The sequence below is a fragment of the Lichenostomus cassidix genome, chromosome 1Ab, assembly GCF_008360975.1.
Source record: "Lichenostomus cassidix isolate B80296 chromosome 1Ab, HeHo_3.0, whole genome shotgun sequence".
NCBI classification, from domain to species: domain Eukaryota; kingdom Metazoa; phylum Chordata; class Aves; order Passeriformes; family Meliphagidae; genus Lichenostomus; species Lichenostomus cassidix.
In genome coordinates this window covers 9808379-9833808 of record NC_139481.1, presented here as the reverse complement: position 1 = coordinate 9833808, position 25430 = coordinate 9808379, and the positions used below count along the sequence as shown (strand labels likewise).

The following is a 25430-nucleotide window of genomic DNA, read 5'->3' as shown; positions in this document are numbered from 1 at the left end:
TTTGTGCAGTGGCATGGTTTTAGCATTCCTTTTTTCCCCTCTGCTGCTGCAAATGTAGTTTGAAAACGTGTGAGTTGTACTGATACTGTGAGTGAAGACAGAGCTGAAGAAACTTCAGTAGTAAAACCACTCACCGGTGTGGTTACAGAATCTGTTCCCACACCTCATGTCTTATATTTGAGCTCATCATCTCTTAATTATGTATCCTTGTCTTCCTTTGAAGAGCAGCCGTGTGTGGGTTGTGGTGAGGTATGCTCACAGCTTGGGTGAATTGTTAGCCACAAGACCAAAGGCTGAGTGTAGCAAACCACCATATGAGTGGCAATATCCCAGCATCTGACGCACAACTTGGACTCTCTTATAATTATTAAATGGGTTTTGCAAATAATGATGTGTGAGTGGGAAAAAAGATAGTAAGGTAAAAAAAGGATATGTATTTATACAGTAAAACAATGTCTTATAATTTAGGTTTTTTGCTAATTACTTGTGGTGGCAGGGGGGAGAGCAGGTGGCAAAGTAAACACACATGTTTTTAAGTGTTTTTGTGATGTTTGAGGATGCATTGACAGCATTGTGTCAGGCACCATAGCTAACCTAGAGGATGAGGCATTTCACCTTAGTTAAAGTGAACTTGACTATTTTTTTGCCATTCCTTTTGGCCATAGAAAACAAAAGTATTTCTACTTTATATTTACTGCTTTGGAGCAGACCAAGTCTAATTAATGCCCTAATTAATTCTGCCCTGATATTTTTTACAAAGGATTGATTGGTAAGAGATGGAGGGTGAAGATGGCCAACATCAGATGCTTTTGGAATACCCTGTCCTTGTCCAAAAATGGGGCAGGTGGGTCCCTTAGCTTTGCACAAAGGTCCTTGAGGTCTTGCAGCAAACAGTCCCATCCAACACTGTGTTTTTGTAGGCTGTGGATAGAATCGTGTTCTTTCCAGTTCCCACTGATGTCCCTTAACGAGGCATTGATTTTCACATACTCAGGCAGCACATTGAAAAATAATACATTCCTACAGTTTGAATTAATTTCTTGTTTAATTTAGCTGAAATATTTCCCTTTCAAGACTGGAAGCAGATGAGAAAGTTGGGCTACAGATCCTGACCTTCAACTATGCATCTCTGTTGTGTGCCCTGTTGCTCATGGGCTCACTAACATAAATAGTGTGATCACTTTATGTCTTCATATATGGCAGTCTTTTATAAGTCACGTTGTTTTAGACACCTGCCCTTGCACTCTTGTTACTTCTGGAGCTTTAATGAGGTACAGCTCATTAGCATTCTCCAGGACGCTGTTTCCCTGGCGGGGGGGATTTGAAGGATAATGTTTTCAATACAGGATTCTGTTTTCTTGTTTGGCTTCTCTGACATTGCTGCAGATCCCTGAAAGTTTCCATAGACTTGTTGTGGTGGCATCCAGGTCTCTTCCCTTTGAGAACGTTGCAATATAATCTCCTTAGCAATTATAAAAGATAATATTTATCCTGTTTCTCATTCACTCAGCTTACCCTTCAGTAACCCCAGTACTCTCCCCTTGCATGTCATTTTTGCCACTCTTATTTTATAGCCGATCTTTCTAGACATGAACTAAAGTCACAAGCTGAGACCAGCATGGCCTCTGCATGCAACAGCTTTTAGCACTTCTCTTGTCCAAGTGTCTTTTCATTCGTATATTTTACTTTTGGCTGCTTAGCTCGTTTTTACTCACGACTCCAACTTCCAGTCGTGACTATTGTGTTTTCTTTATGGTCTTCATGAATCACGTTTTCAAAGCCATTTTGGAAGGTCAAATAAATAATAACGTATTCTGTGGATGCACTCAAAGTTAAAAAATACATATTTTTCATTATGTTACCAGTGTTGTTTTTCTGTCCATTATGTAATCCCTGCTCAGGCATTAAAGTTATAATCTTTTAAAGTAGCCTTCCAGACAGTTTACTAAATCACAGAATTCATTGGCATGTAATCTGGATCGTCATTTGTGGCTATTTTTGAGGACTGCTACCCTTTTATTCCTGAAAGAAGAGTGTAGATTTTTGTTGGAAGCCCTGCCTCCAACCTTGGGCTGTTTCCGAAAGGCTGTGTGTGTCCTCGGAGTGGCTTGCCTTTAATTTATCCCTTTATTTCAGCACTTTCTGTTTTGCTATCTGCTGTTCGTTCACCCTTTACTTGAAAAAGAATTGATTAATGGGATTTGCTGTTTGAAAGGACTAGAGGGGACAACTTCGTGACTTGAATATCATCGATTTTTCCATCTGTATTAACCCTGATAACTTCTTTTTAACCGAAAAAGTACCTTTTGGTCTGTCTGGATTTCTGGGCATCGGGACATAGAGAGGCATATCTTAGAATATAAGGTAGGATCAAGATTGCTCCATCCTCCCAAAAAATGGACAAAGCAAGAATTTTGTGTCACAGAGTCATGTTTCCTTTGTTTTCCTGTTCAAGAGAAGGGACATCTCATTCCCTAACTTTCCAGAGTGTTGTTTTTGCTTCCAGTCTTGGAGGGAGAATGCTGTTGTCTGGTGTGAAGGTGAAAGAGAACTAAAAAAGGAAAGACTAGGAATTTCCACTGGATGAAGTAGTGGGTATTTTTTATTTTTTATGAATACCCCAGATCAGGAACCCCACTAACAAGAAATGTTAATATGGTCATACATGGTGAGAAAAGGCAAGGTTCCTCTTTTGCATGACTAAATAGCTCAAGGTCATAATCAGCCATTATCTTTTTTGTGGTGTTTTTTCGTTCTTTTTCTTCAGTCCCTTTGTTTCCCTGCACTATTTCAGACTTGCCAGACAATTGTTGTGCAGTCTTCCTGCTTCTAATGTATGTCAATAAATTGTCCTTATGTCACTGGTTCTGTCCTTATGCTCCCAATCTCCATTTTAAAATCTTAATGTCTAAGTATATTCTTTGTTCTGGTTGTTTCAGTCCAGTGCTTTTTGGAAAAGGTACCTTTTTGCCTCAGCCTGATACAAAGCTTTGCTCAGTACTCACATTGCTCTTGCCCACCTGCTCCTTCTGTGTCTAGAGATTTTGTTACCCTTTTTTCCCGATGGATATACTATGCCTGCATAATCTTTTGTGCCAAAAAGCAGTGTTTCCATTGAAATCGATAGGAAGACCTGATAAACATACAAGGTGGCAATATTGCACTGTATTCCAGGTCATTTATTAAAAATACCTGCTGTACATTCTTGCTTTTTCCTGGACACAGCCTTTTCTAAAGCTGTTGTCAAGACTTTCTGACTCTGCTTTCTTTCCTAGATTTCAGGTATATAATAAAAAGCCCAGTGCTGTCATATCGGATTTCAGGGAGCAGCAGTCACAGGAAAGTGTGTTATGGGTTTGATTGTTCCAGGCACAGAGCTGCACAGGTGAGAGTTATCCCAAGTGCCAGTCCTTGACCCACCTGCAGTGGGAATGCCACCCAATATGGTGCAGACACATGGTTTGGAGGTTTCTTCCTTACTCTTGGCCGTGTTGGGATCTGCTGTGAGCCATCTGGGTTGAACGCTGAGCTCCTGGGCAGTGTGTGCTGGGGAGACTTTCTCTTTTTGGTTTTCCTGAAGGCAGTAAGTTTCTGACTCTTCCTACTGGGCTGAGAAAAGATCAGAAACCACAAGAGCCGGAGCTGCAGTGGTGGGTGAGGAAGGGACAGTGCAGGCTAGGTGTGATGAGAGCCCAGTGTGTCACACCTCTTGCATTAATTCGTGCTGCTAGGAGCTAGAAAGGTGAACATAGTGTTATGGATCCAAAAATAGCTATTTTGCACAAAGTGTCTGGGAATGGAAGGACACCCCCTCAGCCCTCCCCCTGTAAGGCTCATGCTGGTTTTGTGGGGCTCTAGGACCTTGTTTTTTTGAGTTTGCCACTCCTGCTCCTCTTCTCAAAGCTGCTGGTGATGGGTGATCTCGTGCTGATTCCAGCTGATTTACGCTGTGTGGGGTTTGTCTGTGGTGCTGAGCTCCCTGCAACAAAGACTTTGGATGCAAAGCTTGCCCCCCTTGCCTGGCCTTATTCCTATTATTTTCTTCTGGAACCTCTAGTATGATGTTCAGCTTAATCAGAGGTGCTTCTGCCTGAGGGTAAAGAAGGAAAAATATCTTAGTCTGGACCTCTCCCTTCTACGTGCTCTATTCCTCCCATCATGGCCATCTAACTGATGGTAACATCTGCATCCCAGTGACCCACATCACCAGAGATGAAAAAACCAAGGTGCAAAGAAAAAGTTGGGGTCCAGCAGGCCAGTGGATTAGAGGTGAGAATGCAAAGGAGACTCTCCAACATGCTGGCTAGCTGTACATTACTAATGCAGCATTAATTTAGCTGTTTCAAGAGATTCTTCTCTTAATATATATTAATAATGATGTTATAAGATATTATGAAAATTTGCTAAGAGCAATCTTAATAACCAAAATAAGTGCTTATTTAGCCTGATAAAGTTTAGCAATCAGCATATATGACATTTTATAGGCAGCATATTTTCAGTTTATTTTCCTTGTTCTCCTCTTTGCAAGTGAACCATCATGGAGTTAGCAATTGTCTGCAGCAACAGGCAACTTTTCTGCCCATCCACAGACTACAGGATAAGAATCCCATTTATAACAGCTACAAAAAATTGCACTTTTAAATAACCACTTTAAGACCCAAACAATTCTATAAATCAACTCAGATTTTTTCAAAAGGAGATACAAAATTTTAAAAAATGCATTGAGGTGGTAATTTTTCACTTAAAATATTTCGATAACTTTAAAAATAACTTCAAAGCAGCTGGCTAGCTCTGCAGAAGTTAACCTGGTTTTGAGACGTGAATTAGTACAGACTTTTGCTCTGAAAATATTGTGCCATTGAGCCATGACAGCTTAAGGTGTCTCTTTTTTGAAGGGGAGGTAGGTGGGGAAGTCCAATGATTTAGTGACTGAAGAGAGTTGCCACTTGCGTGAGCTCCATCCCTAGGGATATGACCTTTTTAATCCTCTTTAGTTAATGTATTGGTGATCTTTACTTAGGCAGAGTAAACAGTGCTGTTCTGAACAAAGGGGAGGTCATGCTTCCTGCATTACACTCTGACCCCGAGGTCACGGCCTTTGTTCACTTCTCAATGGGAATTGCTCTCCGAGGGCCACCACAAAATGGAGAACTAATTTCGGCACGTGCTGGCGGAGAATGGCAGAGTATCAGGTTTGCCCTGAACCTCCCGTGCGCCGAGCCTGCAGCCACAGGAAAAGTCAAACTATTGCAAAGGGGACGTATTAGCTCTTTAATTATCGGTGGCTGTGGCACTTAATCCCTCGTTGAACTAAATATATTGCTTGGGTCTTCCCCCTGTAATTCAACTGCTCACTTTTCAGCCTGTAAATTTTATTTTTTTTTTACCCCTGACTGGATTCTTCCAAAGGAGAAGCACAGACTAGTGAAAAATAGCAATTTCTTCTTTTCAAAGAAAGTGAGAAAGCACATGGCAATTGCGGCATCAAACTTGGGCCTCTGAGGTCTCAGAATGAGCCTTGTTTTCCAGCCCATCAGGAACTGTGGTGCTGTGTCCTAGCAGATTGCATTCAGCACCTTTTCCATAACTTTTGCTGTGTTTTGCAGCATTACACACACACAGAGCCCTGTGGGGCTGAGCATGGCAAGCACAGAGTACTGAGCCAGAGAGAACTACAACTTCCTCAACTTTATCACTGATTTTATGCAAAAATGCTAGGGTCGTTTTTCTTTTTTTTTTTCTTTTAATTTTTTTTTGCTTCAAAAGTAACTGGTGGCAGAACGTCATGCATCTCATTTTTAGTTGCTGTGACTAGGGAACATATATTAACATGGAAGCTGAGATAAATTATCTGGAAGACTCACATACAGAAAACCATCATCTTTTGCTGAAACATGTTGGTTATTTTTCATCTCTATGTTCTTCTTTGCTCAGCAGTAAAATCTGTGAAATACAATTTTTGATCATAAAATAATTAAGCTATAGAACCATATCTTTAGTCAGCATACTACTTTTCAACATTTCTTCCTTCTATCAAAATAAAACCCAAACCGAAAAACCCCTAATTGCTGACGACAGCCAAGTTGTGTAAAACACAGCAGGGTTAGAAGTGAGCACAAGGGATCTGAGTGCATGGGAGGGAGCTTACAATCTTGCCATCACAAAAATAAATAATTCCACAATAGTAAACTTTGAGACTTCTGTGGCTGTCAGCATGAATAGGATTAAGGTAAAAATGTGTCTTTGCATTCCATTCATTTCAAGTAAAACGTTATGTCTCTCTTTAAGTTTCCTTGCAGTTGCATTATTCAAACAAACACCTCTAATAATCTACTCTTAGACCTAAAAGTACATTCTGTAATACAGCAGAATGAGCTCTTTTAACAAAAGAGGTGGCTGAGCAACTGAGACGTTGTGCCCTTTGAGGGAAAACTTGCCTTCAGAGCTGAACCAAACGTGAGCAGCAAGTGATGCTGACTGCAGCAACACTGAAACCAGCCCTTCTGTGTCCCTTATTTGTTACTGGAACTCCCCGAAGTCCCCTACCTTTATATTTTCATTGGAAGATAGAGTGGAAATGTGTATTTACCTGTTTTCCACTAAAAAAAACATGGTCAGGTTAACGTAAGTTTATTACTCCTTCGTGTTACTGAGTTATAAATTACATGTTTACTAATGAAAATACAAAGTCCATCCCCTTTCAAAATGTATTTTTCAGTACTAGTATTGCTTTTCTGTTATCTGCGGGATTTTGGACACTAAACAGAGTGTCAAGACAATGCTATTTGCATTATTTTGGGTTGGTTTTTTCTTGCCTTAAAGCATTGATATGGTTGTGCTTTCTTTGGTGTTAATGAGCTGTAGGAGAATTTTAAAATGTGGATAGCGGCTTGGAGTTTAAAAGAAAGAAGTTAATAAAATACTCAGCTAATATTCAAATTCTAAAATACTTCTTTTTCTTTAGAAAGATATTGCAGCCTTACCATAAGGAAGTGCCTGACGAAAGGGAAAACTAATTTTTTTCAGTGTGTGTTAAACATTTCAGTATGCACTATGATAATTTAGGATGCCATTGTAGAAGTGCCTCTTCTGAAAGCTCCTTAGCGAAGGGAGCCTTTTGGAATTTTTTTGCTTTGAATGTTCCTTACTCAAACCTCTCAGGATTTTTATTTTTTTGTTTAGTTTTGTTTTACTGTTTTAAAAAGAGCTTTGTCTCTGGCAAGGTTTAGATTAATAGAATGAGCAGGGCATCGTCTATTTTCCTGCGTGAACTTGATTCCTTGGCATTAATATTTCTGGCACTGATTTTTCCAGCTAGCGTACCTGGTAAAACTTAATGGTGGGTAAGACTTCTCTCATTTCCTAGAAGAGATGTTGCTGAAATTAAAATATGAGCTTCCAATTTTGGTGTCAAAATTTTTTCCAAATGTGACCCCTGCAGTGAAAACCAAGTAGGAACTGTTCATATTTAACATCCTTCTCTCTTTAGCAACTGATGTAACCTTGTCTGTACTGCTTTTAATGCAAAACCATTTCTATTTCCCTGTTGATTTCCTTGATCCTCTGGATGGTTGCAATATATCTGTTTAAGGAGAGAAAACATGAAAAATTTAAAAAATAGTCCTGTAGAACATGGGATTTGGTCAGGCTTTAGGTGTGCTATGAGTCGACTCTTTACATTTTGAAGATAAACATTTTCTAAACACTAGAATATATATTCAGGCCTAGTGTAATTCGGCAAAATTCATTTGAAAAGAATGCTTATTTTCCTGATTTCTCTTACTTGAAAATCTGTTCTTCTACCTCTTTCAATTAAACACTTTGAGTAAAAAGAAGTATGTGAAAGTGTAAAAAAGCTACCTGGATGCAGATAGCTGCATATCATACATTCATGCGTGTGTGGTTTTTAAATTAATACTTGGGTGAGCAGAAAATACAAGACAGACGTCAGTTGCACCTGTAAAAATAAAAAGGCAGCTTCTCTGAGAAACTGCATTGCTCAGTTTTTCTGTGGTAAGAGGATCCTTACGTTTTCCACTGGCGTGAACCCCTTTGGAAAGAAAAAGGCACGACAGCCTCAAAATGGTGTTCTCTGTTAGGGGAAGGCAGAGATGAGCTGGAATTGTGCAGTAGTTCAATCACAGAAGGGCCTTTTCTAATAGATTTCGGATAATTTTCTTAGACTGCTTAATGTTTTGGCCAGTAAAACCTGAACAATAATACAGTAAACCTGATACTCCTATAAAAACATTTCCCTCTGAGCGTGGGATCCCCATTTACTACACAAACAGTCGAGTAAGCACAGTTTTAAAGCAAAGCTGCTTTTTCAAGTCCCCACAATGAGTCTGAAGTACCTGTTTTGCGTTCCCCTCTGAGCTGAACACTCAGGGCACTGCCAGCTGAGTGCTGAACATTTTGGTCTGTGCATGCAATGCTTTATTGAATGAGATCCCTGATGTTTTCAGTCTCCCTCCTGGTTCCAGGGGTGGCAGGAAGGTCCTGCACCCAGCAGTCCCAGAGCAGGGAGCTGTGTGTGTTCTCTGAATGTAGGGATGAGTTGTTATGGTAACACCGAGGGATAAAATTCCTGCTGCTGTGTTGCCGTTACGATCGACTCCTTTCGTGTAGTTCTTACTCTGGATTTTAGTGAAGTTTTGTTAAATGTTGCATTTATTTCTATAACTAGAAAAACAATGGTCCTGAACCATGCCTTCCATTGATTTTCCTGTTGTAATTCAAATGTAACTCTTCATTAGTAATCTTTAGGTTGCGTTATAAAAATATTATGATTTCTATTGAGCAGTAGTATGTAAACCATAATAATTTAGAGTCTTATTCTAGCAGTATTCACACTTGCTGGGCTGTGGTAGCATGAGATTATAACTGCACACATACACATGCATACCTCTGTCCCACACTGCACACACACAGAGAAAGGACACAGTATGGGATTCTGCTGAAATGATTGCTGCAGGAAAGTGGAATTGTTTAATTTTTTTATAGACAAATGATGGAAGTAATATCGGCCTCAGACATCAACTTTAATTTTGGTATTTGGCTTCAAAATGTTTTGAAAAGCAGCTGTATTTCTAATTGAGTCCGGGAGATTTCTCCACGTCAAACCTGGTCGCTTTCTCCTGTTGCCAAGAGGCAAAAGGTGTGGGTTTTTTCCCTGTACAGTTTTCTTACTAAATTATTTGTTTGCATTAGAAACAAAACTGTACAGTTTTCTTGAATTTTTTGGTGGACAAAAAAAAAAATTCATTGCGTTATATTTCTGTTGTTAACTTTTTCTGGGAATAGGCATTTTAAGAGTTGACCTTTTAATATTTCAGTGCTTTAATCAGCCATCTAAAATCTTCAGTAGAATGCTTTTAGGCCCTAGGAAAAAACAAAAAAGGCTAAATCTGAAACTTCAAATTTCCATGGATTAGTCACAGACATCCCCTGGGATGAACTAAAAAACCTAGTTCCCTGAATAAATCTTGGAAGCAGCTTTTCACAATTTAAGCCCCCCCCCTTTTTTTTTTGCAATGACAATTTTAGTATTCATGCTGCATTTTATTAGTGTAGACAACATAGCAAAAACTTCATTGGGTCTTTTCCTTATAAGGGTTTTTGTGCTTTTGGTTTTTGGTTATAAACTTCAGTAAATTCACCTTTATTAGAATCATGGCACACATTTAATCTATGTAGGTAATGATTCATCTCTGAAACAGCAAAGCAGAAAATTAGGGGGGGAAAAAAGATTTTTTTTGCACTGAATTCCTGGTTTGCTGGCGACACCAAAATGACCCTACTTTCTAAAACCCATTTTCCATGGCAGTGTGCAGGGAGAGCCCAGGAGGAGCACAGCCTCACCCAGGCCCATGCCCAGCACCAGCCCTGTCTGTCCACAGCCAGAGGAGAGATCTGTGTTTGTATCACCTTTGCATCTGTGCAGGACGTTCTGCTCACTGAAACTGAAACGTGGCAGAATCCTGTTAAAGAGGAGTTTATAACTTTAGGCATCCCTTCAAAATTCATGAAACTTAATAATGCACACGTGACAACTCCAGTAAGTGTGACATGACAGACAGGAAGAAAAAAGACTCAAATTACACCATTCATGGAACAAATTCTATAAAGTACTGTCCTTTTTTCACAACTATATATTATATCTGCAGTTGATACAAAGAGTGTGGAAGCCTGAATTTATCTGGTTGGATAGATACGTGAATACGTCCATTAGGTTCATTATTCTCTTAACATTATATTTGATTATAAGAATAATGTGTCAATATCATTCACGTTAAGGAGGGGTTTTTTTTCCCAAGGAGAGAGATTTAAATTTACCTGTGCCAATCTAGTGTTACTGTGTGAGCTTCCAGTCCTCCTTTAGATAGCCACTCTAAGGTGCACCTTATGTACCATGTATTTTACCTTTAATGGGCTCAAAAGAAGTGGTAACTTGAACTGTAGAGCTGAAATTAGCCACATAAAATAGATCTAATAGTAACACTCAGCTCACAAACAAAATTCTGTATCTACAACCATTTTGGATTGTCTCTGTGTATAGTAAGTAATTGCAGCTACACTATGAGAGTGATACTGTAATGGAAGTCCCTTTTTATTTTCTTACAGTTTATGCAAATTTTTCATCTTTGCAAACATTTTACTACCAAAAAAAAAACATTAAGGAATTTGTGTTGTATGTAAATTTTACGTGCACTGCAATTCCCTTTGTCCAGGATTGTTGCACTCTGATGTAATTAAAAAATAGATTCTTAATATCAGAGAACTTGGTCACTGGACAGCTCTTGACTAGTTTAAAAACCTTTAAGTAATTTACGATATAAAGGTATTTTAAGCCCCTTTTAGACCTGAAAAATTGTAAATTTTCAGTACAGATTTCATCATATATATTTGCTTACTTTTTGCAGCTTATCATTCTTTAAAAATCAAGATTTTATTTTTTTTCTCCAATGGGCTATTTTTTCCTTTCTTTTTCTTCCCTCTTTTCTTTAGATATATAGATATAGATTTTTTTTAATCCTTAATATTTTATTTTTAATTTTTTTTCCCAAGCCTGCAGCAGCTCTGTGCCAGGCAGGATGCTGAGCAGAGGTGCCCCGAGCTGCAGGGAGCGCTGCCTTTGGAGCTCCCGCTCGGCTGAACGCGCTGCTGCCGGGCAGAGCAGCAGGGCTCGGACACGGCATTGCCCAGGGCACAGCCGGGAGTGCCGCCTGGGGACAGCGCTCCGTGAGGGGCTGGGAAGGGGCTGGGAAAGGGACAGCCTGGGAAAGGGTTGGGAAAGGGCTGGGAAAGGGGAAAGGCTGGCAAAGCGCTGCCGCTCACCTGCGGCGGGGGAGCGGCAAGGACGAGAGGGCTGGCGGGGCCAGGCAAGAGTACAGTGAAAAACGGGGAAAAAAGTTACAGGATACACAAAATTCTGTCGGCAGCACCCTTAAAAACCTGCTAATGCAACCACCCCCTTTAATGCCTCCTTTCTTGAAGAAAAGAAAATTAAAGTGAAAAATAAACCACTTGTCCTACTGCCAGAGTTTCACTTGCGTTGATAGCAGTTTAATGCCAAGTTTTCTGTACAACATTATTGTGAAAGTACAGTGTGCTGGAGGGAGTGCTTTTGCAGAATGCTTCTTCGTGTTTGGAAGGGAAGGGTTTAGAAATCTGTCCTCATTCAGCTTGCTTTTACAGTTTAGATCATTTTGGAATTATCTGTTTGATATGTCAGTGTTTTGCCCCCATAATTTAATAGGCCACTGCTCCATTGGAATTAATGCAAGTTATTCAGCAGTAAATAGAACTTTCCTAAGTGACCTGCACAATGTGCAATTGCTGTCCTTTCCCTAAAGTGTCCGCCCCCTGTAATCCCCAGATTGGTCCCTTCGGGAAATGGTGCACAAGACTGCTTGGCTTTTTTAGATAGGTTTTAATTATTTTTAATTCCTAGAGTGTGCCTTTAAAAAGAAAAGCTGTCCAAATGTTAAGTAAAGTTATTCTTGGTGATGTTTTTTTATAACCTGCACTGGAATTATTTTAATGATAGAATAAAATTGAAAAAGGGTGAATTTACACTTTTCTGGATAATTTAATCCTTTAAAAAAATAGAAATATGTTTAATTGGATTATTAAAAAAGAAAAACCCTAAACATGGACCTGATCATATTTTATTAAATATTTCTGAAGGCTGTTAGATTACAAACTACCCTGTATTGCAAATGAGCTGTATTAGCTGGAGAGCAAAAAATCATGATCTTTTTAGAGGTGACCTCAGTGTGGATATCTCTATCACACCAAACTAAGGGGAAAGAACAAGAGATGCCACTCTGAGTTAAAATAGAAGCAAATGAATTAGAGTTCAGCAGGAGTATTTATAATGAATTTCCAAGACAGAACTTGAGATAAAGGGAAAGAGAGAAGTTATAAAATTCTCTAGTAGTATAAACTGTGGTGTGAAAATACTGGCTTATTCCTATTTGCATAATTTGAATTTATTCAGGCATGATGAATCTTAAAATAATTCTTCCACCTCCCTTTTTGATATTTCATTTCTGTTAAGTGAAGCTTACAGGTTGGACTTGAGGTAATTTCCTCTTTCCTGAATCCCTAATTTTTTATTACTGTGGTAACCTAAAGTTAGACAACTTTCAGTCTTATTTCACAATTGTGGTGACAAGCAGAATGCATTTCTGTATCTCCTCGAGGAAGGGTAGCTTTGAGTGGATGAACACAAGCCATGACTGTAAACGCGAGGCACTTTTAACCCTGCAAATGCACTGGAATTGTCTCCATTAGGAGCAGGCGAAAGCAGGGATGAACCTCAGCTGTTTTTACATTAACAAAGAGTGAGAAAGGAAGGGGCAGGTATGGAGAGTAAAGAACAAGCAGATGTATATTTTATAGAGAAAGTATAAAAATAACTAAGGAGCTAAAAATCATGTCTGAGAAACAAGGGGGAAGTCATTCAGAAAGCTGATTATATACAAGTAAAACACTCTGAACTAAGCAATTCGTCTACTTAACTCTGACCCTTGCCTAAAAAGCAGGTCTGTCTTTTATACTGCATTGGCATTAAAAGTTGTTGACTGCACTATCACATGTAATCTATTTTTTTCTGTGCAGGGTTAACATTCTCATCTGTGCATGTTCTGTTAAATACTATCAGGAATGTCATGCCATTATTTTTAAACAACAATTATAAAAGTTTCAGCTGGATATGATGGCTGTCTGCTGCTAAGGCTGTTATCCAGAAATTTTGTTTGCTTTTACTTTTTAACCACCCAGAATTTATGCACGCACATTCTCTGCATCCACAGTCTATATGCAATAGTGACCAAAGTTATTAGAAGAGGTCAGAATTGTTGGGTGTCATTTTACCGAAATAAATATTTGTGGGAAAGTTACTGTTTAAATATCTTGTCAACTGTGTCCTGATAATCTCTAGTACGCTTTTACTATAATTCCCTGAAAATAAATATTAAAAGTATTTTGTGGTTTCACACCATTAAAAAGGAAAAAAAGAGTTGGGAAGGGAAAACCATAAAACATTACATTTTGCTTACAGAAGAAATGTATATTCTCCTCAGAATGCTAGTGGTTGAGCATCTTCTGGAGATCTGGGGCTGGATGGCAATGGGGAGCAGAGGTTCCCTAAATCTGCCACTGCAGGAGTGGCTGGACTGCAGCACGGCCAGGCAGCCCCGAGAAAGCCACATGTGCCACGCTGTGCCTTCTGGCCTTGGCTGCATTGTGCATTTTGAGAGCACAGCTCGCTCGGTGCCAGGCCTGAGCTGGAGCTGAGCTCTGCAGCACGCCGAGTTCAGCCCGGGCACAGGGCGAGCAGCTCCATCCTGGGCACGGGGAGAGCAGCTCCATCCCGGGCACGGGGAGAGCAGCTCCATCCTGGGCACGGGGAGAGCAGCTCCATCCTGGGCACGGGGAGAGCAGCTCCATCCTGGGCACAGGGAGAGCAGCTCCATCCCGGGCACAGGGAGAGCAGCTCTATCCTGGGGACAGGGAGAGCAGCTCCAGCCCGGGCACAGGGCGAGCAGCTCCATCCCGGGCACAGGGAGAGCAGCTCCTCGCCAGCCAGGATACCTGGGGCTCAGAACGGAGCTTTGGCCTCATCTTTGCCACAGCTGGGCACCAAAACGCTGCACTTGTGAGGTTACAAACAGGGAAATGCATCTAGGAAAGAAGCTCCGACTGAAACCCTCCTCTCCATTTTGCAGGATAGTGCATTGGAGAGCAGCCTCTTCAGATGGGATAGGAACTTAGCTCTATGGGGTTTCTTCTTATATTGCAGGTTTTTATATCACCTCATGCTCAATATTTAGTGGAATAAAATATCAATTAATATGTTCTTTTTCCTGAAGAATATTTTACAAACTCTTAGACACACACATGGTATTGACTTTTCCCATCAGTTGAAGCTGCCTAGATGCTTTAAAAGTACATCAGGAAAGCAATGATGGCATAAGCAAAATCAGTAGAAAGTGAGAGGGGCAACTACGACTTTCTTTAAGTAACTATGTAATCCCTTTTTTTTTTACGGTAACATATTTTCCACAAAGAAGACTCTTCAAGGTTGAATCTTGTACAGTCTCCTCCCCCTCTCCACCCTCTCCCCCCCCCAGTGCAGGGCAAATCAAATGCTTGACAACGTTTTTTGTTAGGAAAGCACATGAAAAAATTTTGAATATACCAATAACAGAAAAACTCTATATATTTTTATTGCAAGAAGGAGATTTCATTGGCTGAGTGAAATGGCGAGATGTGACGCAAAAGGACACTTGGACGGTGGAAATGCTGATGTATGCCAAAGCAGGCGCACCAAGAAATGCTGTTGCTATGAGAGAAACAGAGGGAGAGGGAGAGAGGGAGGGACAGACCGTGAGAGAGCAACTTGTGGAGGCCTTAGTTTTCCTTTTTGGCTTATAGCAGAGAAACTGCAACGTCTCCCGTTTCTAGCAGGGAGGGTTTAGGAGCTTCCAGTGGGTATTTTCATGAGGCTGAGCATTTAGAGGAGAGGAGGGAGAGGAGAGAGATGCAGGTCACCTTAGAGCACAAAAGCAATTGGGAAGTAGGAGGCTATATGTACTGAGCCAATGATCTGTGCTATGATAGATATACAAATTAGTACGGCAGATGAAGCAGCTTAGCTCATTATCCACCTGATGGTACTGAGACTTACAATTCAAAATGACAGAATTAAAATGCAGACACACACAGACACACACAGACATATATTTATAATGACCCCACCTTTTCAGCTTATGAATTATCCAGCTGGGATACCGACGTCTCTTGTGTAACATTCTTAAAGAGCTGCAATAAATTCACCTTGTGAGTCCATTAGCCAGAAAGGGGGGAAAATAATTTGCAGGATTTTTTTTTTGTCTCTCTTCTTCGGCAAGGGGGAAAAAAGTTTGTGCTATGAACTTAGCCTAGCAGCTTCTGGAACGTGAGCCAAAAGGGGCAGGAAGTTGTTTTACAATAGCGTTACAGTGATCTGCCACAAATGGAAAAAGCCAAATGTTGGACTCGACAAAGAGAAAAAACATCCTTCTCCCCCTCACTTCTCTCCTCTTGCCCCTTAAGAGAGAGAAAGAGGGGAAGGAACGCTGAGCTAGAAGTTCTTTCTTAATTACTTCTTGTAAGTAATGGAAAGATTATCTTACTTGCATATTCCATGGCAAGCAGGAGGGAAAGAAGTATCAAAGGGACGTTTAAAAAAATGCACTTGGTAACTAGCAACGGGACTTTTGGCACAATTCCTTGAGTTTGCTTGAGGTTATGGAGGGGGGATGGGAAGAAGAAAAGCAAGTCGACGCAGCACGTTTTCTTTAAAAAAGGGGAGGGTGTATGGAGGCGAAACTATATAATTTTTTCATTTTTTTTAAGGAAATGTGTGTTGATCTTCTGAAGCTGAATCCTCAGGCATTTGTGGCCCGTCCTTGCAGCCTGGTATGTTTTTTGTGAGTGTGTGCGAGCGCTCTCAATCAAACAGCAATCATGGCAGCTGTTTTTCTTCCAGCACAGCAGTTGAGCTGTCTCGCCCAAATGCTTATCAGCTTTTGACTCGGTGCCAAGAGAGTTATAAGGGCCAAGCAGCCTGAGCTTGGCTGTGCGGCTGGTTTGGAAGTAAGGGCATGAGAAAACCAAATCACGAAGTTTTCCTGTCACATACAGTGTTTACTTGTTCAAATAGCCATTTTCAGCTCGGTAGGCTGGGGTTGGTTTTGTGTGTGTGTGTGCTGTATGTAGTTGGTGGTCCTGGCGGACTGCTGCGTTCCGCAGAGCGCTGTAGGTGTGTGAATGCAGAGAGGAGCCTCTTCTCTCCCTTTTAATCCCGGGAGATATTTCCGTAGAAACTACCCCCCCACACACACCCCCACCTCCCCCAATTAAAAGCTTCATTAGCCGCACTGCCCTGTCAAGCATATTGCCATAGCGTGGGTGCATTTACATTCCAGCGCAGCGCCTTTGCTCCCTCCCATCGCTGCTCTCTGCCGGCTCCCTCCCGGCCGCGCCGTCCCCATCGCAGCCCCCGGCGCCGGGCTCGGCCGTGTCCGTGTGCCCGTGGCTGCGGGGGATGGAAAGGAGCCTGTCCGCGCAGGACCGTGCCGCTTTCATCATCAGCTCCAGCCCGCTGCGTTTCGCTGGCTCACGTCCTCCTCCTCCTCCTCCGCCAGACTGCTCCAGTCGCTCACAAGGAGGAGGCTGGACTCTGGAAAGGCGGCTGCTGCTCACATTCCTGCTGCAAGGGCCTCCCCTTCAGACGGCCTTTGCCAGAGCAGAACTTTTAAAAATGCTGCAAATAGGATCTTCTTTTTCCTCCGCTTGCCTGAGCCCTCCTCTCCTCTCCCAGCGTTCCCGAGCGGGGCTGGTTCTCGCCTCTCCTGCGCTGTACATCCCAATGCAGAGGGCAAAGCGCCCAGGGCTCGCCCCTCCGCTCATCCCTTTCCCTCACTCCCTTTTCCCTCCGTTAAGGAAATGGATTCCTTTGCCTGAGCAATGACTCCGGCTCTGCAGGTTTGTGCACCGGAGGATGAGGGCTTTTGCTGGTGATTTTCCTCCCCGGAGTCCCAGTGCACAGTGCTGCTCAGGGAACGAGCCTCTCGCTTTCTCTGCCTTTCTCTTGCACAGAAATATATTTTTAATGGCTGTAGGTATCTGCGCCATGTGAAATAGGGCGTGTGATATCCCTCCAAACCCCCTGTAATTGGACCATGGCTGCAAAGGAGATCTGGGGGGTGTTTGGGGGGGCAGGGGGTGCACAGGCTGTTTCGTCCCTGCAGACCTCCCCCGCCCCCCCTTTCTGTGCTGAGGAGGGAAAAGGGGATGTGCAGTAAAATGCCGTCTCTGGGACAGGTGCCAGCTCCCAGACAAAAGAAGTAAAATAGGCGGTAAAGAGGGAGGGGGGGCGGGGGGGAAATTAATAGGCAACAAAAATAGGAATCGAAAATCTCCGAGAGGCAGGGCTGGCGAAAGGGCTGGTGCCCGAGCGGCCTTTTTGCTGAATATTTTCTGTGCGATGGGTGGGAAGGAGAAAGTTGCGGCACACTTTTTATTCCCGTCTCCTCTGCAGACGTTTGGGAGCGTGAAGGGAGGGTGCCTTTTTTTTTTTTTCCCCTCCTTTTTTTTCTTTTTTTTTTTTCCCCCCTCTTCTTTTCCCTCCTTTCTGCTGAATTATTCATATTGTCAGCGGTGAAGCCAGGACTATTAGCATGCATCAGACATGCTGTTTGTCTGTTTGCTAACATTCTTCATTCAAGACTTGTTAACTACCAGACAAGCTTAACACGCTTCTCTTTTTTCCCCTCCCCTCCTCTTTCCCTCCGTCTCTCCCCCCTCGCTCCCTCCCTCGCTCCCTCCCCTCGCTTCTCCCTTCCCTTCTGCCTGCCCCGCTGCCTTCCCTTCCCCGCCGTCCCTGCCACCCTCGCAGCCGCCCATTGTTGCCCGGGGCCGGTGCTGGCGGGGCGAGGCCGCTCCGGGCCTGCCCGGCGGGGAGGATGCGCCGCCTCGCCCGGAGCTGCCGCCCGCCCGCCGGGACTGCGGAGCTGCAGGGAACACCCAGCGCCGCATCCAGCGCGGCTCGGGCCGCCCTGCCGGGGTAAGCTGCTCCCGCCGGAGCGCGGGGATGCCAAGTGGGAAAATCAAGTTTCGGGAACTACGTGGGGATCGGCACACTGGCTCGCGTCTGCCTGGTAATTTATGATTAACCAGGAGTGCGTTATCAACCCGCCGAGCTCCAGGCTCGTTCGGGAGGATCGCTTTGCTGCCTATTAAGGATGTGATAGACTAATATTTGCTATTGTTGCTGTTTTTTAGCTTCTCTTCTCCCTCTCTGTCGAGTCTGCCCCTCCCTTCGCTAGCCTGTTTAAAACCAGCAAGCTTCATTTTCTTAGCAGACAAAGGTCGATCACAGCTTTTATTTCTGAATGCAAATGTTCTAGGACTTGTGCCAGTCCTGCCTTCATTGAGCACAATATAGCTGCTTTCCTGAATGGCGCTTCCCCCTTCCCTTCTAAAAAATAAAAATAGAAGGGAGCTTAAGAGAAGAAACAAAGTTGGGCGGTGCAAGTTTTTTAGATTTATTTAATATTTCAGCCTGTGTGGAGCATTATGAAGCATCCCTGTGCAGAGCAGCTGTGGCTTAGCCAGCAGCCAGTGCATGGGGTTTATTTGTAGAGCACACACGAGAGAAGGGACCTGGTGGCATTGCTCAACTCCTGGCTTTGCAGGTAACTATCCGATGCTCTTCAGTCATTGTGTCTCATCACAATTACGTGTCCTGATTTTCTTAGCGACGTGAATTTGAACGTAAATATTTTCAGTGTTCATGTTTAAATTTTTTAACGCCTGGAATTGTTCAGGATTAGTTTACAATTACCATTTTAATAATATATTTAAAAAATACTATTTTTCAAGGCCTTTGGAGGTCCATAAGCGCCAAAAGTGTATTTTCTTTTTATCTTTTACGTGTGCGCCCTGGCACATGCTCACGCACACTCCCACTCTCTCTTCGGGTGTTAATGAAGGAATTTATTTTAAGTAGAATACTTAAATATTAGAGTAATGCCATTTATAGACCAAAGTGGCATGTGGATATAGATGTACTGAGTTAGGCGCAATTTGACAGACGGTTAAACACTTAAGATTTATTACTACTGTGAAATTGCCAGACTTATGATAATACGTGTTTTGAATTCTTTATATAGACTAGTCTATGTGGAAATTAAAGTATCAGGAATTAAATATATTTTTAAGATACTTTATGAGAAAACTAGTGCTTTCATATGTATTTCCAAACCAGAATGCTTTTTCTACACTGGAAAAAATGGGAGGCTTGTGTAAAATATTTCAATATTTTTCTGTTAGTTTTATTTATGTCTAGGATTTAAAGTTAATAACAGACCAAATACAAATAAGTTTCGGCGTTTTTTCCACAAAAAAAGAAAAAGAAAAAAAAAAACTAAAAAACCAAAACAAAAACCCACAAAAAAAAACCCTCACCACCAAAACCCCTACCTAGAATAATTTGAAAATACCTAGTGACTTATACAAAAATAATTTAAAATTCAGGCCATTGACAGCATTGTATCAAAACCATCTCCATATTGGCATTGCATTAGAAGAGTTTTATGGCAACATAAACTGAAATACAACTCATAACTGTAAGTAGTAAAGCAGTATTTATTGGCTGATCATGCTCAAAGTAACTAGAGAATGTTTTAGTGAACTGTGTAGATTAAGAAAGGAATTTAGGAGCATATGGCTTGGTGATAGCTAAAATTAATTTCTTCAAAGTAGTTTTTAGAGGCCTGTAGTAGCTACAGAGTACAATGCAAATAAAATATTAGTTGAGGGTTTTAACTCATAGTCGTTATAAAATCACAAACTGCTGAACACTCCTCACTGAGAAATTTCAAAGTACTTGGTGATATATATCCTAATGATGCTATTTATCTAAAGAATTTTTTTTTTATCCTTTGCCTGTAATACTTGGGGGCTAATTTGTTGATGAGGACTAGCTTAAAGGAATATGAAATTTTTTCTGGCATATTAGTTCATTATTCTGTGGTGGCTTGCTAGAAATGACCTCTGAAAGTAAAAGAGGTAGAATTGCCTGTTTCATTTCACAGCGAGGGTTTCTGTAAGTGTGCTGAAAATGAACATAGCAGTGCATAAAGACCACGTGCATATTAATTGAATAGGGATTAAAATCTATTCATTAGATTGGCGATTTCCAGGGTTTAAATTTAAAATTATTTTTAGTCTGTAACATGAAATATAACTGCTGATAGAACTATTCAGCCCCTCAGATGAATGCCTTCAGAAATTATGCATGTGAGCTGGAGCATTTACATATTGAAAGTGTTTTGTGTTGGAGTGGCAAGATTCTCGTACGAAATGTTTGGTGCATGGAATGAAAAATGAAAAGCATAGACAGTACTTCGCTTAATTAAAAGATTTTTTTTATAGCTGGCTAGGATGAAGCTTGGCATATTTTCAGATAATAATTACAAAGTTTTGAATATTTTCAGCTAATAATTGAGTGAAACACAGTGAAAATAATCTAAGATGGACCGAGTTGGGGACAAAATGAGTGTTTCTCCCTCATCTCAATCCTCCAAATGGAATTTTGTCCTCCAAAAGGATATTTAAGGAGTTGCTGATAAATGAACTGTCTCTTCTTAACCTCCCACCTATCTTGGCTGAAAATCTATCTTTTACCTAGCAGTGTGGAGAGCGTGGGGAACAGGAGGGCAAGGTCCATGTGTTCTAGGCCTGGCAGGGTGTGGAGTGCTTGGCAGAGCCGAGCTCCGTGCGTGGCACAGCAGTGATCCCACAGCAGCAGGGGCTGCAGGCAGGCAGCTAGCAGGGCATCCTCACTGCCACACATAGCAAGTGGGCCGTCTGGCTAAACTTTTTAATTTTACTGGAATTTCACCTGGATGAATGTTGCCGGGTTTGGCCTGGGGTAAGAGAGATTTTATTGTGGGTAAAGGAGAGGGGAAAAGGGAGGAGGAGGTGGAGAGGAGAAAGGGAAAGAGAATGGAGAGGGAGTTAGCTCTTTGAGATGTGGGTGCAGTCTGGGGTTCTTGTCTTTGTTGAATGCATAGGATAAGTAGGACTGTGAGGCTGGGTTGTATTTTGTGTGGCTCTGTGGGTACAGCACTGTCTTCTCATAGTACGTGCCAAGTATTCATAAACCTTTTGTAGCAGCTAAGGCGGAATAAAAGGACTGGAAGGAATGCCTTGTTTTATTTTGAAAGAAACACACAAAAAAAAATTTTTTGGGGGGGGGGCGGGTGGGGTGGTATGTAATTCACATCCACTCAGCACTTCATCAGCTCCCCTGTGAGCAGAATGGGCTCTGTGCTGCACTCGGCCTCCATCCGTGTGCCACATGTTCCATAAACCCTGGCAGGGCCTTGGCTCCCGGAGTCTGCCGTGCACATGGGTGCTCAGGGCAGGGGCAGGTCTGTGGTGGTGACACCTTCCCTCAGGAAAATGGAAATGTGCTCTAATTAGGCATTTTTCCTGCTAACTGCATCAGTCCCTCGCAGCTTGAAGCAGGTGCCTGTAATCAGTCCTCCCTCCTCCCCCCGCAGTGGTGCTGCTCGTGCAGGTCTGAGATGCACAACAAAGCCACGCTGCCACAGTTCCAGCGCTGATTTATGGCGCCTGTACCTGTCCGAGAAAGGGGGAAAATAATTTAGAAATGCGATTGAATGTCTTTTGTTTCTCAAATAAGACCCAGCGTGGAGCGTTTCCTCGCGGCCGCATGCGTGTTCGTGCAGCGTGTGCTCGCCCAGCGCGTTTGATTGTCGCAGAGATAAGTGTTCATTTATTCACTGTGCGTGCAGCTAGCTAGACTCACGTTTGCAGCCCGAAGACAAAAAGTTGGAATCTCTGTAGCCAGCACAATAGACATTCCCCAGCAGAGTGATCCCAGTAGATAGAAAATGGACGGGGAGATGTTTGGGAGCGCACGCGCACTTTTGCAAGTCCTGAGTTTATCTGCTGTAAAGTGTGCTGGGCTGTGCAGATCTGTACTTGTTCATGCGTCTGACTCCATACCTGAGCCACAATACGCTGAATTCTGGTGAGTTGGATGGGCTTTGGAGCAATCCCCCACCACCAGATACTCACAGTCCATGGGCACGTTTGTGGAGTCACTAATAAATCTGGTCTGTAACTTCTCACCAGAGAGCAAACCAGCTTGGGATTCTCTTAGTGCAGAATCAGGAATGGTGCAGAAATACATCCACAGGTATTCCTGTGCACTCACAGAGGATATTTTAAATCTTCAGTTCTGGAAGAGTTTTCATTTAAATTTGACTTAGGTTCTCCAAAATAGAACACAATTCTGTTGAAGACGCTTTCATTTGCAGAGGGATATGTAGGAATAAAATTCCCAGGATCAGGCCCTTTGCAGCCGGTCTTAAAAAAATACGTCATCAAATGTAAGGTGTAATCATTTTGAGTTGCCCCTCATAAAAACTGTGTTTTTTCACAGAATAGTATTACCATTTACTTAGTAGTTGTATGCTCCTCGTTCTTGCATACATTTGAAATTTGCTGTTCTGTACCTCTGGAAACAAAGGATCTGATCCAAAGGCCTCTGAAGGCGACGGGGGTTTTTCCACCGACTTCAAATGGGATTTGGATTAAGACTATATACATAATAGTTTCAAATAAAGATCTGAGTGCTATAGTGGTTTTCAGTGTTTTCCACAAAACTTTTCAAAACTCTTATAAAAATTGTCTAGGCATGATGCTCCAAAATACACATCTCGGCATGAATCACGTTTTGTTATTTTGCTTTAAAAAAAAAGGAGGGGGGAGGTGCTCCAAAGAGCTTTATCTCACTGGTGCTCCAAATGAGTCTTCTATGAATAAAAAAGAGGGAATGTTGGGTCAATATTTGGTATGTAGCTGATGCATTACCTTATGCATTCTTTATTTAAATTAGGGCAGCCTTTTTGGAAGGAGTCTATAGATTTGAGATGGCAATGTGCTGCCTATTTATTTTTACACACGTAAATTTAAATTAACCTCAACCGTCGTATCCTGTTATCTGCCAAGGAAAACATTTAGCTCCTGTCCAATCTCTGTGGAGTTTCAAAATGATTTGCTCTTTTCAAACTTGTTAAAGCACAAATAGAAAAGTAAATTGCTTTGCATACCGATCGAACAGTTTGCAAAGGGGAAGGAAGAGGAGCTAAGGAAAAATGAATTTATTATTATAATAACCAATATACCTTTATCAAATATTAATTAAGTCATCATTTTCTACAGCCCTTGATTGATTGCGTTTGAATTGCTGACTGATATTTTGCCACACTTTAAATCTGAGGGACACTTAGCATGTTGCCCATTTATTCAGATACCTTCATACAGAGATGTTTGCTGTGGCATTCATTCAGCTCCTGAAGTTCTTTTATCAGTGTAAGCAGACATTTCCAGAGGAGAAGGCAGCTTCAATTTCAATAATAAAAGAGTTCACATGGTTTTATAACTACAGACACAAATATTTCTGGAGTGCCAAATCAGAAAAAATAGCACTATTTAGACTGGTCATGTTTTCTTTATTTTTCTGAATTTTTTTTCTCGTTTTAGGTAGTTTCAAAAGTAGGAAAGTACACTGCAAACCGTTGATGTCAGGAGCTAGAAAACAAGGAGCAGCACCATCAAATCTATTTATTTTAATGCTGGGGGGATAGGCTACAGAACTGAGTAGCTTAGAGAAATATGTGAGAGCAGAGTGTTTTTGTCCTTTACAGCCCTGCTAGGCCAAGGTGCTTCACACTGGAGTTAATTCCTCTGACAGGGGTCTGTTTGAGGGGCCTGTAAAGGTGATCACCAAATGCTGTTTTTTCGACACAAGTTACATTATTGTTTCTAAGGCTCTGCTCGCAGTAACTGGTCTTAGGGAATCGCAGCAGCCTAGGTGATCGAGGAGAGCTGTTCTGGGGGAGAGTTCATTTGCATTTTCATCTGCAGGATGTAATAACCATAAAGCAGCTACAAATATTGACAGTGTCTCAGATGGACAGTTGTTTCAGTTCAGGCAGCTCTGTGTTGGTGAACACAAAGCTTTGACATGGACTTAGAAATGCATTGGCAATCTTTTCAGAGCTGCTCTTGCTTTTTATTGGAATGCAGCGTGCAGAAGGGTAGGAAGGCTGTTTTGTTGCATGCAAGAGATTTTGATCGCTGTATTTGTTTTGCTACCCAAACACAAAGAGCTCTGGTATATTTACTTCTACATTTGTATATACAGCAAGTGTTATTTTCAAAAGATTTTCCTCTTTGATAAATCATTCTTTATTTTCTTCTTTTTATATATATATATTTATTTTTCTCTCTGGTTGCAATTTTTTTTTTTTAAGGAAAGGAGGGTTCTCATGATACTTTTGTTACCTTTGGCAGATGGGATGCATTGTCTAATTTGTCTATGGGAAACAAAATAGTATATCCAGTCCTGAGTCGGTGGAAAGTCTCCCACAGATATCAGAGGGTTGTGGATTAATGCTCTCAAACTAACACTAATTTAAAAACCTGATGCAGGAAGCCTGAACTCGAATGACTCTTAAAGTGCATTTAAAGAACTCTAGATTCTGCACAACCTTCGGACTTGGGCAGTGAGCTTTTGTAGCTTCTTGCTTTATGCAGTTTAACCCAAGGAGTGTCAGTGTCCTGCTTTCTGGTTTTAAGGGACACGGCATCAGTATTCTTCCTACTCCAAAATGCATTTATGAACTGCAGGGTGCAGTTGATCATATTATCCCAAAATGGATGGAAACTCTGTTACAGGCCCAAAGCACATATATGATTTGGCTGCAGGGGTTCATCATGAGGTTTAGTTTTGGTTTTAATGTGATGTGACATATAGGGTTTTTTGATTGCTTAGTTATTATGTGAATAAATAATTAATATTTTAAAATTTATTTTTATTAGTAACCATTTTATAAAAACAGTTTTTTCAACTCGATCTGTTATGAAGATAGCTAGTTACCAGTTTTTAATTGAAGGTTATATGTTTCTCATTCTATAATTATTATAGAAGGAGGAATTAACATGATCACATGGAAATTTTGTTTCTTAAATGGAGATTTACATTGATGGATTGAAGGTTTAAGGTGCAGATTTACATTTAAATTACATATTACGTGACATTTACATTTTAAATTATACTAAAACAATTATTTCTGCTGACTTATTGGTACCTTCTGAATGTCTCTATAAAATTATTTCATTTAAAGTTTAACCTATTCTGCTATATATATATATGTCTCACATATGAGATCTGAGTAATTTTTGTATGGGTGCACTCGTATTTGGTGTAAATAAAAGTGAAGTTCCATGAGTAATATTCACATGTACACATTTAAGATGCTATTTAGCACTTTATT

The 25430-nt window shown here is 41.4% G+C and overlaps 1 protein-coding gene and 1 long non-coding RNA gene across 2 annotated transcripts in view; one reads left to right on the top strand and one right to left on the bottom strand.

Annotated features, from left to right (window-relative positions):
• The window catches only part of LOC146442913 (uncharacterized), a 242798-nt gene that overhangs the window by 132197 nt on the left and 85171 nt on the right, over positions 1 to 25430 (top strand). The window contains exons 5-6 of the mRNA XM_085049734.1: positions 15907 to 15969; positions 17951 to 18118. Of these exons, the coding sequence (XP_084905860.1) occupies positions 15910 to 15969; positions 17951 to 18118 (228 nt within the window). The 5' untranslated portion in view covers positions 15907 to 15909. The remainder of the gene's footprint in view (positions 1 to 15906; positions 15970 to 17950; positions 18119 to 25430) is intronic.
• On the bottom strand, positions 2585 to 15670 carry LOC146442915 (uncharacterized). Its single transcript, XR_014849498.1, has 2 exons — positions 15268 to 15670; positions 2585 to 5943 (listed from the first exon to the last, which is right to left on the bottom strand). It is a non-coding gene; the product is annotated as an uncharacterized LOC146442915 (long non-coding RNA).